A 16,752-nucleotide genomic window follows, 5' to 3' on the forward strand; every position below is an offset into this window, starting at 1 on the left:
CTATTGACTTTTATGACTTCTACCCCTCCCCCATAGGTGGCGCTAGAGTTCACGTCCTCTCCCTCTCTGACAGTGGAGCTCTATGCTGTGGCTCCGTTGCGACCTCTAGTGTGTAAGCACAGTAGGCAATGAGGCCTCTTACCAATAAATGACGTCACATCCCCTGACAGCTCACTACCTGTTACTTCCGGGTTGATGACGTCTTGCTGTCTCATTGGTTCGTTTCCTCGATGGCTAGTGACGCCTCGCTCCCTGATTGGCTCCGCTGTATTTCCGAGCCTGCACGTGTATTGTGTTTGGCAGACAACATGGCGGCGCAGTGGCCGGAGGTGGAGCGGGCGGAGACGGAGAAGCGGCGGGAGCTGGTGCTGCAGGGGGCGGACGAGCGGCTCCGGCAGTGTGATGGCCGCCTACCGGCCGCGCTCTTCTCGCTCTCCCTCCTGAATTACCTGGAGGTGAGCGGCTGCTCGGAGCTGCGGGAGCTGCCGGCCGACCTGGGCCGCCTCCAGCACCTGCAGAGCCTGATCCTGTGCCGGAACAAGCTGCAGAGCCTGCCCCGGAGCCTGGAGCGGCTGCGCGGCCTGCGGGTGCTGGACGTGTCGGGCAATGAGCTGGAGGAGCTGCCGGCCGAGCTGTGCGAGCTGCCCGAGCTGTGCACCCTGAACGTCAGCTGGAACCGGCTGCGGGAGCTGCCCCCGGGGCTGGAGCGCTGCCCCAAGCTGGCCGCCCTCAACCTGGCCCGCAACGCCGTCCGCAGCCTCCCCGCCGGCCTGCTCAGCCCGCGCCTCAGCCTGCTGGCCGCCATCTCCGCCGCCGACAACCACATCCAGGAGCTGGGGCCGGACATCCGCCTGCTGCCGGCGCTCAAGGTGCGGAGCGGCCACCGGCCCTCATTCAGGGGCTGTTATCCTCGCCCAGGGGTCGTTGGGCATGCGCATCTCGCCCACTGGGATCGAGGGGGGTGTTCTTCTCGACCGGGGGGTGGGGGGGTGTTCATCTCGACCGGGGGCTGTGGGGGTGTTCATCTCGACTGGGAGGGGGGGTGTTCATCTCGACCGGGGGGTGTTCATCTCGACCGGGAGGTGTTCATCTCGATCGGGGGGTGGGGGGGTGTTCATCTCGATCGGGGGGTGGGGGGGTGTTCATCTCGACCGGGGGGTGGGGGGGTGTTCATCTCGACCGGGGGGTGTTCATCTCGACCGGGGGCTGGGGGGGTGTTCATCTCGACTGGGAGGGGGGAGGGTGTTCATCTCGACCGGGGGCTGGGGGGGTGTTTATCTCGACCGGGGGGTGGGGGGGTGTTCATCTCGATCGGGGGGTGGGGGGGTGTTCATCTCGACCGGGGGGTGTTCATCTCGACCGGGGGCTGGGGGGGTGTTCATCTCGACTGGGAGGGGGGAGGGTGTTCATCTCGACCGGGGGCTGGGGGGGTGTTCATCTCGACTGGGGGGGGGTGTTCTTCTCGACTGGAGGGGGGGGGGGTGTTCTTCTCGACTGGGGGCTGGGGGGGTGTTCTTCTCGACTGGGAGGGGGGGTGTTCTTCTCGACTGGGAGGGGGGGGTGTTCTCGACCGGGAGGTGGGGGGGGGGGTGTTCTTCTCGACTGGGAGGGGGGGTGTTCATCTCGACTGGGAGGGGGGGTGTTCATCTCGACTGGGAGGGGGGGGTGTTCATCTCGACCGGGGGAGGGGGGGGTGTTCATCTCGACCGGGGGCTGGGGGGGTGTTCATCTCGACCGGGGGCTGGGGGGGTGTTCATCTCGACCGGGGGCTGGGGGGGTGTTCATCTCGACCGGGGGCTGGGGGGGGTGTTCTTCTCGACCGGGGGGTGGGGGGGGTGTTCTTCTCGACCGGGGGGTGGGGGGGTGTTCTTCTCGACCGGGGGGTGGGGGGGGGTGTTCTTCTCGACCGGGGGGTGGGGGGGGTGTTCTTCTCGACCGGGGGGTGGGGGGGGTGTTCTTCTCGACCGGGGGGTGGGGGGGGTGTTCTTCTCGACCGGGGGGTGGGGGGGGTGTTCTCGACCGGGGGGTGGGGGGGTGTTCTTCTCGACCGGGGGGTGGGGAGGGTGTTCTTCTCGACCGGGGGGGGTGTTCTCGACCGTGGGGGGGGGGGTGTTCTTCTCGACCGGGGGTGGGGGGGGTGTTCTTCTCGACCGGGAGGTGGTGGTGGGGGGGTGGCTGTTACACTCCAATCAAGGATCCTCACATTGCGCACACAGTGTGTTGTCAGGATTCTCTGGTGCTGGCGGCGAGTATGTGATCTGCAGACACTTGCCAACTAGACGTGTGCGGCCTCGCTCAATGGAAATGTATTATGAGGTTGGACACGTCTACTCGGAATGTGGCCAGAAGTAGGCAAGTCACATGACACCGGAGAATCCTGGTAATGCAGTGTGCGCAATGTGAGGATTCACAAGTCTGCAGTCACATAGGCTGCCTAAGGCCGGACAACCCCTCTAATCGCCTTTTCCATTGTATTCTATGGAGTTATGGATCCAGCTAAGCAAGTCTCAACCTTCTTAGTCCTGCACAGCTGCTGTTTGTTGCAGTGTGTTAGTGCAGGGAATACTCGGCAGAAGCACAAATCTCTCCCCTTCCTGGCACATGACTGGCCATGTTGGTCTATGGGCTGACTATACAGTACCTTGCACAGAGCCAAGTCTGGAGGGGATTTCTGCCCCTGAATATAAGGCAGATTTCCATTCACTGACTGCAATCAGATGCGTGAAGTCTGGTTCTACAGTGCGTCTTAGTCTTGGCGTAACTTATTATCTGTCGTTTTCCAGAGCCTGGACCTCTCGGACAACCAGCTGACGGAGATCCCGCATGAGCTGGCGGACTGCACCAAGCTGAAGGACATCAACTTCAAGGGCAACAAACTGAAGGACAAACGACTGGAGAAGATGGTGAACGGCTGCCAGACCAAGTCCATCCTGGAGTACCTGAGGGCCGGGGGCCGAGGAGGGGGCAAGGGGAAGTCCAAGCCGGAGAACGCGGTGAAAGAGGAGAAGAAGAAGAAACAGCGGAAGCCGAAGAGGGACAGCGGAGGAGAGGAGGAGGATGACGAAGCAGAGGTGGAGGACGTGAATAAGATGATGCTGAGGGTCCTCCACATATCTGAGAACCCTGCCGCCCTCACAGTCAGCGTCGCGGCCAGCGCCAAGGATGTGCGGCCGTATATCGTGTGCTGCGTGGTCAGAGGGATGAACCTGAAGCCTGGAAACGCCCTGAAACGCTTCCTAACGGCACAGGTAAATGTGGAGACTGGATTGCAGGGGTTGTGCCGAGGATCCACATTATCCCTCATCCATAGGGTAAGGTATAACTTCCTAATCAATAGGGGTCCGACCGCTGAGACCCCCAACAGCCCAAGTACCAGGGCTGGAGAGGAGGCTGAGCATGCGCACCATTACATCTCTCGTTGTCAATGAGACCGACAGAGATGGCAAAGCTCATCCTCCACTCCATTTTTGGGATCCTGGTTCTTGCTAGCGGTCTGACCCCAAGCACTCAGGAAGTTATTGCCTGTCCTGAGGATGGGGAATAACTGTCACACTTGGCACAACCCCATTATAAAGGATTACTGCAGGAAGGCTTCATATTCCAGTCTCGGGTGCTCTAGGGTAGCGGGAGGGCTTCATATTCCAGTCTTGGGTGCTCTAGGGTAGCGGGAGGGCTCCATATTCCTGTCCCGGGTGCTCTAGGGTAGCGGGAGGGCTCCATATTCCAGTCCCGGGTGCTCTAGGGTAGCGGGAGGGCTTCATATTCCAGTCTCTGGTGCTCTAGGGTAGCGGGAGGGCTCCATATTCCTGTCTCGGGTGCTGTAGGGTAGCGGGAGGGCTCCATATTCCAGTCCCGGGTGATCTAGGGTAGCGGGAGGGCTCCATATTCTAGTCCCGGGTGCTCTAGGGTAGCAGGAGGGCTTTATATTCCAGTCCTGGGAGCTCTAGGGTAGCAGGAGGGCTCCATATTACAGTCCAGGGTGCTGTAGGGTAGCGGGAGGGCTCAATATTCCAGTCCCCGGTGCTCTAGGGTAGCGGGAGGGCTCCATATTCCAGTCCAGGGTGCTCTAGGGTAGCGGGAGGGCTCCATATTCCAGTCCCGGGTGCTCTAGGGTAGCGGGAGGGCTCCATTTCTCTATCGCCTCATTGGGGGACACAGGAACCATGGGTGTATGCTGCTGCCACTAGGAGGCTGACACTATGCAAATAAAAAAAGTTAGCTCCTCCTCTGCAGTGTACACCCCACCGACTGGAAGTAGGATATTTAGTTTAGCTTAGTGTCAGTAGGAGGTGGACACGGGTCTTTCATTAGACCCTTATCTACCTCAATGTGCGTCGTTTCTTTTCAGGTTTTCCGGAAGGGATACAGGGTGAGCAGTCACACCTGTACTCCCACATTATGGACTATGAGTACGGCGTGTACTGCCACCCCGTATCCTCATAGATCCTTCTCCAGGACCAAGATCCTAGCACACCAGCGTGCTTAGAAGTCCGGTCCTGGATCCGTCCCCCACCCACTCGCCTTCCAGAGCCTGTCGGTCGGAGGAGACGAGGACGTCCACCAGCTCTAAGGACGTCTAATATCTTCCATGTTTTTTTAAGGTTAGTACGACTGCGTGGGATGTTAGGTGAGTATTGGTGCTCCGAGTCTTGGATTCCCTACCTCCCCTGCTACTTTGTGCGGTGCCTTACTGGCAGCCGCACTACTATTTCTGCGGCCGCACTACTATCCCTGCGGCCGCACCTTTTCTGCACTGGGGCTATTAGGGACAAGAAATCGGGGCCTATCTTTTTGCGCCGCGGCTCTGATGTCCCCACGGCCGCGATCACTCTGCCTTCTGCGGCGCGGCCCCCCTACTGGCAGCCGCGCTGAAATTCCACAGCGGTCGTACCTTTTAGGTGACCCGCGGTCCTTCCCAGCGGCCGCGGTAGTCTCCTGCGGCCGCCGGCTTTTAATATAGGTCCCGGCTCTTCCCGGGGCCTACTTCCGGCACCGGCGCCTCTTTGCATGCGGCAGCTGCCGCGCCTGTCAGCGGGACGCCCGCACCTTTTCCTTTACGCCCGCGCACACCTTTCAGCGGTCACCGGCTTCTAATTTAGGCCCCGGCTTCTCCCGGGGCCTACTTCCGGTGCCGCGCTCCGCCCCCTTCCTTTTTCATCGGGCGGGCTTTTCTCCCGCCCGACCATCTTCGGCAAGCTCCGCCCACCGGCGCCATCTTGGTGCTCCCCTACAGGCGGTTTAGTACCCATTCCTGTTCAGAGCGGCTAGCTCCGCCCACTTCTCCCAGCCGCACCATTCGGCCTGGGATCGCCACTATCTTGTTGGGAACCGTTCTCCTCCGGAACTGATGGCTATTCGCGCCCCCCCCCCCCCCCCCCTCTTCCGATCTGTGTGCTTGCCACCAGCGTGCATCTGCAATGGCCGGGTTCCCCACCTCCATCTTCATACTGGTGCCCTGGACCTGTGTCCTGATGCCTGTCACAGTTACAACCTTGGAGCAGACTACAGGACACTACAACTGCTGTGAGTAGCGCTGCTTAGCAGTTTGGCCCTCCTCTCTGCATCTCTCCTGTTCCCCTAACCTTCTGGCATTCCTTAGTAGGTATGCTTATCATGCCCAATCCTATAGGAAAGTGTTCTCGTCGTCCTTTCATGCAAGCCGGTCAACCGTGCAGCCACTGGTGTAATGCAGTCACTGGTGTGATACGTATTAGTACTCTAAAGCCGTGCAGTCGATGGTGTATCACTACTCTAGACCCGTGCAGTCACTGGCGCAATACGTAGTAGTACTCTAGACCCGTGCAGTCACCGGCATAATGCGTAGTAGTACTCTGGAGCCGCGCAATCACTGGCAAAGTAGCACTCTAGAGCCGTACAGTCACTGGCGTAGTAGCAAGAGCCGTGCAGTCACCGGTGTAATAAGTGCCCTAGAGCCATGCAGTTTCCAGCGGGGTATGGCAGTATGCCCCACGCTGCCGTCATCTGGGCCACTGTCCGCGCCTCACCTTCCACGGGGAGATGGACCATTATAAGACCTGCCATATGACGTTCACTTCGTAGAAGGTTTCAGTTGCCTCAGAGTTCTACGTTTTCACACTGCTGTTGTGATTTCTGCTATTGCAGACCTGTGCCTTGATTTTCAGCGGTGCTCGGCTATTTCTCTACACACAGCGATGCTAGAGCCCTGGCATATCAAATGTTTCCATATCTCCTGCTCTCAGGCACTTGCCCTCCATCTCCCTGCAGCCTCCTCCGGATGCAACCATTACACTGCTCTAAGCAGAGAAGGGAGCTGCTCCTACTCACTTCACGACTGCAGTGTTCAGACCTGACTTCCAGCCGGTTAAGAGTCTGTATTTCCCAGCAACGTCTGCTGTGGCTCAGTGGATAAAGAATCTGACCACAGATCGCAGGCGCAAAGGTTTGAACTCAGGTGCACAACAGAGAGTAGAGTTTAGGCTCCCTGTTGAGAAGCCTACTGTCCTACCTTCAGGAGAATGAGCACGGCAGGACATACTTCAAGACAGACTTCGTGGTGCGGCTTACTACACGGAAGCTGTTATTCTGTCTAATGCCGTCAGGTATCACGACCTAGACCGCAACACAGAATCAACTCTCTCCTATACCCTTCTCCAGGGTTCTCTCCAGGCTGATTAGTCACAGGATACCGAGAGCCGATCGCAGCAGTACTCTATCTGCCATAGTTGCAGGATATCGGGTGCCGAACGCAGCAGTACTCTATCTGCCATAGTCGAAGGATACTGAGCCAATCGCAGCAGTACTCTATCCGCCTTAGTCGCATGATACCGAGAGCTGATCGCAGCAGTACTCTATCTGCCATAGTCGCAAGATACCGAGAGCTGATCGCACCAGTACTATATCTGCCATAGTTGCAAGATACCGAGAGCTGATCGCACCAGTACTATATCTGCCATAGTTGCAGGATACCAAGAGCCGATTGCAGCAGTACTCTATCCGACACCCAGGTTTCACACGCACCACCTTCCAGGTACAGTACGTTATTTGAAACTGTCGTATCTTCAGCGGATCAGTCATGTCTTGGATTGACCACCGCAGGGGTACCGGCGTTCTGTACTATATTCAGGTAAGTCAGGTGCACTCCCCTATTCCTCCTGTCGATTGCAGCAGCACTGTCTGCTATCCAGGCTTTAGATATCATCTTCCAGACACATTAAGTCAATACCTGCCATCGTTCCAGTGGTTTAGACGTGCCCGAGATCGATTGCTGCACTGGTCCTGCTCTTTTGCTCCAGAGTCAGGTACGTCAGAAACGCCCTCTATCACTCTCCTAAGGTTCTTTTGCAGCATCTGCCTAGGCTACCCTTTAATCACCACTCAGAGAGAGGTGCCCGGTATTTATCACTTCTGGTTGACTGCCGCAGCAGTTACAACCGCATTCAGGTGAGTCAGAGCCGCAACTTTACCGTGTATTTCACGGTCAATAACGTCTGTGGTCTATTAACAGCTAAACAGAACATCTAGCACGTACCACAAGGCGGATCTCAGTGCCACAGGGTGGACCTCAGTGGCAGCATAAGTGGCCAGTCCACTTTCAGGTAGGTCGAACTCGCCGGTGTCAGGTACCAACTGGTTGCAGTTTTCCTTCAGCCACGCACTGGGCCTTAATTGCGGGTTGCTCCCCAGGAGCCTCTCCACTCTGTTTGGTTATTCGGTCCTACCACTAACTATCCAGTAGGTAAGTTTACAGTGCTGTCCTAGATTTATCTGCACGATCCAGTGCGTTACTCCATCTTATATGATTTACAGTATTATACGTCTGGCTGTCTCTTACGAAGTCAGAGCCCATATAATACCTTGACTCATGATTGTTCACGGCACTATTCTAGGGGCCTTTGAACTACCTCTATACAGAGCTTCCTATTTATGCATCAGTTCTTACCTCTTCTTTCTTACAGACACTGGATTCAACCTCGAGCAGCGCCGGGATTTTATTTCCGACTGTGGCAGGAACAGGTTTCCCACCTCGGATAGGAATTGGATCTTACACTGTACAAGCATCGTCCAGTGTACAGGGCTGCTCCACGCCTGGATCCAATGATGGGTTTTTGGGATAATACGTTCCTTCCTTCAGCAGGATTCGTATCCCTTTCATTGTTATCCTCGTTTGTGTGGTGTCTTATACTTAGGTAAGTAGATCCACACACTACAATCATCTCCCATTCCAGAGGGTCCGGGACGGATAGGGTCACTCAGGTCGTCATAGGTACGGATCTTCCTTTTGGCAGTCAAGTTTTTTTCCGGGGCCTATGTACTCCTTCATAGGGCCAACTTCCCATGGAATTGACATACTCCAGTTTTTCATGGACTCTTCTCCCTTGACTGCTCATGTCCGATTGTGCTTATCAATGCCCATCTTGTCATGCTTTCTAGCAGGCTCCCAGTACCCTACTCTCAAGCTTTTCCTTGTCATTTCAATTTAATGGTCTTTTTTGGGTTTTTCTCTTAAAATCCTTAGTCCAGCCGTTCCAAAGAGGGAAGCTTCTCGGTTTTCCTATATTCCCTCTCCCCTGAACTTACTACGCGCTGGACCCCTTCTCCGTCTCTGGACCCTCCGGTTTTCCAGCTTTTCCAGTCCTCCTCTCCCACAGAGAGCATCCCTCAAGGATACCAACGACGAACTAATAGTCCACGGCAAAGTCGGCCATTGAAGTGTCCGCAGCTACATTGTGCCCTGCCTTTGTCTCCACCTAGACAGCAGGTTTATAGACGCATGGGCTAAGCCGCTCCATCAGGGCCCCCTTCATGGAGTCCGATCGGAGAAAATCACTGTCCTTGCGGACTAATTTAATCCTGCAGGAAGTGCATGGTATCCGTCCCCGCGGATGCCACCGCAGGTGCTACTTGGACATTCAGCAATATGGTGCCCTTCCGAAGGACCACTTGCTTATGGCGTGACAGGACTTATCCTCTAGGAAGTCCCTGACAGCTTGCCTTCCGAGGGTTTCCGTCAGTTTGTCTCCAACGTGAACCAATTATTAAGGAGGTCCTCGGAGGGACAGAGTTCTCCTGGGACCGCGTGTGCTTGCCTTTATTTCATGAAAGCCTTCATCCAGGTCCTCCCTTTCTTCAGACATCGGACACTCCTGCATTTTTGCGAGGGGTGGGTCCATTTTAATTTTATACCTTCCTTTCAGGCTCTCAACCACTTCCAGAGTCTGTGGCAGCAGTTTTGTACATTCTGTGGATTACAGGTTCAGTGCTCTGCCCTTATCTTGCCGAGGTTCTCCATGGTTCTGTTCATCATTCTTGATTCCCTTCCCTTTGTCCTGCTCGGACTCGTCCTTTGTAGCGTTTTCTCATCACGCTACCGGGTCTATCCAGCTAAGGCCCCCTTTTCAGTATAAGGGCTCGGCGTAGAGAGGCCCTCCGGCCTCCTCATCAACGTATGCCCGCAAAATCCGGTCAGCAATGTTTAGATTTGCCAGGTCAGAGCAGTGCTCCTCCCTCCAGGTTTAAGGCGCACTCTACCCGGGCAGTGGGCGTCTCCCGGCGGTGCACATATAAGGCCTCTACCTTGCACCTCTACAGACCGATGATCGGTCCTCCACATGTTTGCGAAACTTCGATGCCTAGCTTAAGCGTATGCCGGCTTAGGTAGGAAGACCTTGCAGGCGACGGTGGTGAGTTCCTCTGACCTAGATTGGAGTTGACTGCTGTTCCCGCCCCAGGGACTGCTTTGGGACGTCCCATGGTTTCCTGTGTCCCCCAATGAGGCGATAGAGAAAACAGGATTTCTTTATCGCCTCTCATTGGGGGACACAGGAACCATGGGTGTATGCTGCTGCCACTAGGAGGCTGACACTATGCAAATAACAAAATTAGCTCCTCCTCTGCAGTGTACACCCCACCGACTGGCATTAAACTCTTCAGTTTAGCTTAGTGTCAGTAGGAGGTGGACACGGGTCTTTCATTAGACCCTTATCTACCTCAATGTGCGTCGTTTCTTTTCAGGTTTTCTTCCAGAGGGATACAGGGTGAGCAGTCACGCCTGTAGTCCCACAATACGGACTATGAGTACGGCGTGTACTGCCACCCCGTATCCTCATAGATCCCTCTCCAGGACCAAGATCCTAGCACAGAAGCGTGCTCAGAAGTCCGGTCCTGGCTCCGTCCCCCACCCACTCGCCTACCAGAGCCTGTCGGTCGGAGGAGACGAGGACGTCCATCACAGCTCCGTGGACGTCTCATTCCCCTCAGGTTAGTAACGGCGTGGGATGTTTAGGTGAGTATTTCCCCCTGGCGGGCTCTCCATTCCCCCGGGATCTTTTCTCCAGATGTCCCCCGGTCCTCCCTCATGGCGTTGTTTTGGGGGGATCCCAGGGACAGCCACGGGGGCTGTGGCTCATTTTCCTCCGGGGCTCTCCTTCATTGGCGGCCGCACAGCCACGGTGTCTCCCTTGTGGAGTCTCGGCCTGGCGGGCTGCCGCGCCGCTCCCCCATCGCTTCTCGGCGGCCGCGGTGTGTCCTGTGTCTGCACGGCGTCCTTGGCAGGGTGCCGTGCCGCTTGCTTTCTGCGGCGCTCCGACGCCGCCACTCTCCAGCGGCGCTCCGGCGCCGCTATTCTCAGGCGGCGCTCCGGCGCCGCGATCCTCTGGCGACGCTCCGGCGCCGCGATTCTCCGGCGCCGCGATTTTCCGGCGGCGCCGGCCTCTAGTTTGGGTCCCGGCTTCTGCCGGGGCCTGCCTCTGGCGCCGCGGCCCCGCCGGTTCCGTTCGGGCAGCCTTGGCGGACTGCCGCTCTTCTCGGACTCTGCGGCGCGCTGCTCCGGCGCCGCGGTTCCCTTCTCCGGCGGCGCCGGTCTCTAATTTAGGTCCCGGCTTACGCCGGGGCCTACTTCCGGTTTCTCGGCTCCTCACTTCCGGTTCTGCGGGCGGGCTTCTTTCCCGCCCGACATACTGCGCCCTGCCCACCGGCGCCTCTGCGTCTGGCTCCACCCCCTTCCTCGTGGGTCCCTCGGCCGGTGTGCACCGCTTCTCACAGCAGCAGCACTCGCATCTTCTGTGGCTCAGCATCGCAGAATCAGCACCTCAGGGAAGTTCTCCGCCGAGGACAAGTGGGACATCTTCCAGGACCGGGTCCGTGAGTAGCTGCACTGCAGACTGACACCCCCCTCTGCCCACTGTCCCCTAACCCACTGGCATCTTCAGGGTCCCTAAAAATGTCTACCTCTAAAGGGGGCCGCTCTCGTCCCCCTACCTCTTCATCTTCTGCCTTAGTCACGTACTTTGCATGTTCGTCCTGTAACAGCAAACTTCCCTCAGGTCAGTCCTCCCCGCTGTGTCAGTCCTGCAGCAACCCGATTGTTCCCACCGCCCAGGATCCCCCGGCTGTTCCGCCCGAGAGTGATCCCCCCCATCCCAGGCTGGGCCGCTTCTCTGTCACAATCGGTGGCCGATTTAACACGGGTGTCTCAAACCCTGGTGTCCGCGCTGGATCGGTTACCCCTGCAGACCCCTGCAGTGGCCAGCGGGTCGCAGGAACCGCCGCCCGAGCCCTCCTTGATTAGCCACAAAAGGTCCAGACAGCAACGTCGGTCTGAGTCCTCTTCGCGTTCCATCTCGCCGCACGGCCCTCCCCCGCGGTTGGTGTCGCACCGTTCCTCCTCCCCTGAGTCAGGCGAGGCTTTATCTGATGCGCCCTCAGAGGAGATGTCGGAGTTGGATCCTAGCCAAATCGCCACCATGAGTGAGTCGGTCCAGAACCTCATTCGGGCTATAAACCAAACCTGCGGCATTAAGGATCCCTCTACGGAACCCGCAGATCAGGCGGTTTCGTTTAGACGGGCCAAACCACCTTCAAGATTTTTTGCCCCTCATCCTGAATTCGAGGAAATCCTGACCAGAGAGAGAGAGAATCCGACCAGACGTTTTCAGAGGGGAAAACGCCTGGGGGTGTTATATCCTTTTTCACCAGATCTTACCGCCAATTGGACGGTCTCTCCCTCGGTGGATCCACCTGTGTCCAGGCTGTCCACCAACACGGTGCTCCCACTGTCCGGCGGAGCGTCTCTGAAGGACTCTAACGACAGAGTTATAGAATCCTTCGCAAAATCTGCCTTCGAAGCGGCTTCAGCAGCGCTATGCCCGGCCTTTGCTTCCACTTGGGCCTCAAAATCCATCTCAAAATGGGCCAAGGATCTGCGGCGAGGTATCCTGGACGGGGCTCCTCCCGCGCAATTAGCGGAACTTGCCAACCAGATTTCCCACGCTGGTGAATACCTGGTTTCCGCCTCCCTGGATGTCGCGTCTTGTGCGGCTCAGGCTTCCAGCAATGCCGTTGCCATCCGCCGGACCGTTTGGCTCAAGGCCTGGCAGGCGGACTTGTCCTCCAAAAAGTCCCTCACTAGTCTGCCCTTCCAGGGCTCTCGTCTCTTTGGTTCCCAGCTGGACCAGATCATTAAGGACGCCACTGGGGGCACAAGTTCCCTTCTCCCCCAGGCTAAACCTCGTCGCCCTCCTCCTAGACGGCAGTTTCGCTCGTTCCGGCCTTTTCGTCGTTTCGCTGCGTCAAACTCCTTTTCCCAGCAGCAACAGAGGCCACAGGCACGTCAAGAGAAGAAGGCGGTGTCCTTCAGGCCCACTCCGTCCTGGCGTCCTCGCTATTCCCAGGGTAGATCGTCCAGGCCCAGGACTGGAAGATCCACTTCCGCATGACTCTCGGCAAGACTCCAGCCCAACTCCCAGGTTGGGGGGCCGTCTTCTCCGTTTCAGGGACGTCTGGATTTCCGCAGTAGAGGATGCATGGGTCAGGGAAGTTGTGTCTTCGGGATACAAAATAGAGTTCGCCTCCCGACCCAGAGATCGTTTCTTCCAATCTCGTCCTCCAAAAGATCCCGCTTTGGTTCCGGGCTTCTTCGCAGCCATCGCTTCTCTGCTCAAATCCGGGGTAATCGTTCCCGTCCCAGAAAAGGAACGGTACACGGGTTTCTACTCGAACCTCTTTGTGGTACCGAAAAAAGACGGCAAGGTTCGTCCCATTCTGGACCTCAAATTGTTGAACAGGAGGGTTCGCCTGAGACACTTCAGGATGGAATCCCTTCGTTCAGTAATTGCTTCCATGGAGGCTCAGGAATTTCTTTGCTCTATAGATATCCAGGACGCCTACCTACATGTTCCAATATTTCCCGGACATCACCGTTTCCTGCGCTTCGCAGTGCAACAAGATCATTTTCAGTTCGTCGCCCTGCCGTTCGGTCTCGCAACCGCGCCAAGGGTGTTCACGAAAATCATGGCGGCGCTGATGGCCATTTTGAGAGTCAGAGGCTTGGTTCTGTTTCCATACCTCGACGACATCCTCATCAAGGCTCCGTCCTTTGCTCAGGCCCACGAAAGCTTGTCCATTGTTCTCGACACCTTATCCCGTTTCGGATGGCTGGTCAACCGGAAGAAGTCCTGCCTTATTCCTTCTCAGCGCATCATCTTTCTGGGCATGCTCTTCGACACTCGTCAGTCCAGAGTCTTCCTTCCCAAGGACAAGAGATCCACCCTTTGTCGGGACATTCTCTTGCTCCAGGGTCCTCGGCCTCCCTCCCTCCGATCGGCCATGAAGGTTCTGGGGAGGATGGTAGCTACCTTGGAAGCGATTCCCTTCGCCCAATTCCATTCTCGACCCCTTCAGCAAGCCATTCTGTCTCAGTGGGACAGGTCGGTCTTCTCCCTGGATCGGCCGATCAGACTCTCCTTTCGGGTCAAGCGGTCTCTCAACTGGTGGCTGACGTCTCCTCTCATCTCCCAGGGCAGGTCCTTCCTTCCGGTTCACTGGCAGGTGGTGACAACGGATGCCAGCCTGATCGGCTGGGGTGCGGTTTTTCGCCACCTGACGGTTCAGGGCCGTTGGTCGCTACAGGAGTCCGCGCTGCCGATCAACGTCCTCGAAATTCGGGCCATCTTTCTGTCCCTCCGCCATTGGGAAAGGATTCTCAGGGGCCTTCCAGTCCGGATCCAGACGGACAATGCCACGGCTGTGGCATATGTCAACCATCAGGGGGGGACTCGGAGCTCCTTGGCCCTTGCCGAGGTGTCCAAGATCCTCCTTTGGGCAGAGGCAACGGTTCCGGTGATATCCGCGGTGCATATCCCCGGCGTAGAAAACTGGGCCGCCGACTTCCTCAGCCGCGAGGGTCTCGCGGCGGGGGAATGGTCCCTGCATCCGGAGGTCTTCCATCAGATTTGTCTTCGATGGGGAACTCCGGATGTGGATCTCACGGCGTCTCGGATCAACAGGAAGGTTCCACAATTCGTCTCCAGGTCACGCGATCCTCTCGCAGTGGGCGTCGATGCTCTGGCCATTCCTTGGTCACAGTTCGAGATGCCCTATCTGTTCCCACCCCTTCCATTACTTCCCAAACTGTTGAAGAAGATCAAAGCGGAAGGGGTGCCGGTCATCCTGATCGCCCCGGATTGGCCCAGGAGAGCTTGGTTCGCGGAGCTCGTCAACCTTCTCGCGGACGCTCCCTGGCGCCTTCCAGACAGGCCCGATCTGCTGTCCCAGGGTCCTATCTGCCACCCGAATTCTCGGTCGCTCAGTTTAACGGCGTGGCTGTTGAGACCGCGGTTCTAAGAGCGTCCGGCCTTTCGGACCGGGTCATTCACACCATGATTCAGGCTCGGAAGCCTTCGTCTTCCAGGATCTACTACCGCACCTGGAAGGCCTACTTCCGTTGGTGCGAGTCCAACCGCGTGCCGCCTATGGTTTTTTCCCTGCCTTCTCTTTTGGCCTTCCTTCAGGCAGGACTGGATTCGGGCCTGGCTCTTAGTTCCCTGAAGGGTCAGGTCTCTGCGCTTTCCATCCTCTTTCAGAAGACCTTGGCCTCTCGGCCACAGGTTAAGACCTTCTTTCAGGGGGTAGCCCACGCCGTCCCGCCGTACAGGGCCCCTGTGGAGGCATGGGACCTAAACCTGGTACTGGACGTTCTGAAGGTTTCTCCCTTTGAACCTCTTAGGGAGATTCCTCTATCAGTTTTATCTTGGAAGGTGGCCTTTCTTGTGGCCATCACGTCCATTCGCCGCGTTTCCGAGCTGGCGGCACTGTCTTGCCGCCCTCCGTTTTTGGTCATTCACCAGGACAAGGTGGTCTTCCGACCTCCACCTTCTTTTCTTCCTAAGGTGGTTTCCACCTTCCACCTCAACGAGGACATCGTTCTACCTTCCTTTTGTCCAGCTCCGACTCATCCTCTGGAGCGATCGTTGAACAAGCTGGACCTAGTCAGGGCAGTGAGGATTTATCTGGATAGAACATCCTCTTTCCGGAAGACGGATTCATTTTTCGTCATTCCTGATGGCACGCGCAGAGGCCAGCCGGCTTCTAAAGCGACTATTGCTCGCTGGATCAGAACGGCAATTTTGGAGGCTTACCGGGTCAAGAACAGAGTGCCCCCTCCTGGGATTAAGGCTCACTCTACTCGGGCAGTCGGCGCCTCCTGGGCGGTGCACCACAGGGCTTCCGCCCTACAGCTTTGCAAAGCGGCAACTTGGTCTTCCATCCACACGTTCGCCAAATTTTACAAGGTCCATACCTACGCATCGGCGGACGCCAGCCTAGGCAGAAGGATCCTGCAGGCGGCAGTGGTGAGTCCTCTGACCTGATGGAAGTCTGTTTTCCCGCCCTTGGGACTGCTTTGGGACGTCCCATGGTTCCTGTGTCCCCCAATGAGAGGCGATAAAGAAAACAGGATTTTTGGTTGCTTACCGTAAAATCTGTTTCTTGGAGCCTCCATTGGGGGACACAGCACCCTCCCAATGTTTTTTGTTATATGTTCTCTGACTGTTCTCACGTTTACAGTTCTCAAGTTTGTGGTTATGGTTTTTCAACCTTGTTCTTTCTCCTACTGCTTTCTCACTAACTGAAGAGTTTAATGCCAGTCGGTGGGGTGTACACTGCAGAGGAGGAGCTAATTTTGTTATTTGCATAGTGTCAGCCTCCTAGTGGCAGCAGCATACACCCATGGTTCCTGTGTCCCCCAATGGAGGCTCCAAGAAACAGATTTTACGGTAAGCAACCAAAAATCCTGTTTTTTGGTTGCTTACCGTAAAATCTTTTTCTCTGAGCCTTCATTGGGGGACACAGCACCCTCCCATGTTGAACAGCTTTGTTTATTGTTATACTGTTAACGTTTGAGTTCTTTGAACACTCTTTGAGCGTTTGAAACTGTTAATCTGTGGAGCGCTGCGGAGTTTGTTGGCGCTATATAAATAAAGATTATTATTATTATTATTATTATATTGTTCTTTCTCGTTGCTTCTCCTACTGCTTTCTCACTAACTGAATATCCTACTTCCAGTCGGTAGGGTGTACACTGCAGAGGAGGAGCTAACTTTTTTTATTTGCATAGTGTCAGCCTCCTAGTGGCAGCAGCATACACCCATGGTTTCCTGTGTCCCCCAATGAAGGCTCAGAGAAAGATTTTACGGTAAGCAACCAAAAATCCTGTTATTCCAGTCCCGGGTGCTGTAGGGTAGCAGGAGGGCTTCATATTCCAGTCCCGGGTGCTGTAGGGTAGCGGGAGGGCTCCATATTCTAGTCTCGGGTGCTGTAGGGTAGCGGGAGGGCTCCATATTCCAGTCCCGGGTGCTGCAGGGTAGCGGGCGGGCTCCATATTCCAGTCCAGGGTGCTGTAGGGTAGCGGGAGGGCTCCATATTCCAGTCTCGGGTGCTCTAGGGTAGCGGGAGGGCTCCATATTCCAGTCCAGGGTAGCGGAAGGGCTTCATATT

General features: G+C 56.6%; 1 protein-coding gene across 1 annotated transcript in view; it reads left to right on the forward strand.

The window, feature by feature from the left end:
• The first annotated feature begins 290 nt into the window (after nucleotides 1-290).
• LRRC47 (leucine rich repeat containing 47) overlaps nucleotides 291-16,752 on the forward strand; it is a 29,343-nt gene continuing 12,881 nt past the window's right edge. Inside the window, exons 1-2 of the mRNA XM_069742552.1 lie at nucleotides 291-869; nucleotides 2,784-3,248. Of these exons, the coding sequence (XP_069598653.1) occupies nucleotides 309-869; nucleotides 2,784-3,248 (1,026 nt within the window). The 5' untranslated portion in view covers nucleotides 291-308. The remainder of the gene's footprint in view (nucleotides 870-2,783; nucleotides 3,249-16,752) is intronic.

Source organism: Ranitomeya imitator, chromosome 10 (assembly GCF_032444005.1).
Source record: "Ranitomeya imitator isolate aRanImi1 chromosome 10, aRanImi1.pri, whole genome shotgun sequence".
NCBI classification, from domain to species: Eukaryota; Metazoa; Chordata; class Amphibia; order Anura; family Dendrobatidae; genus Ranitomeya; species Ranitomeya imitator.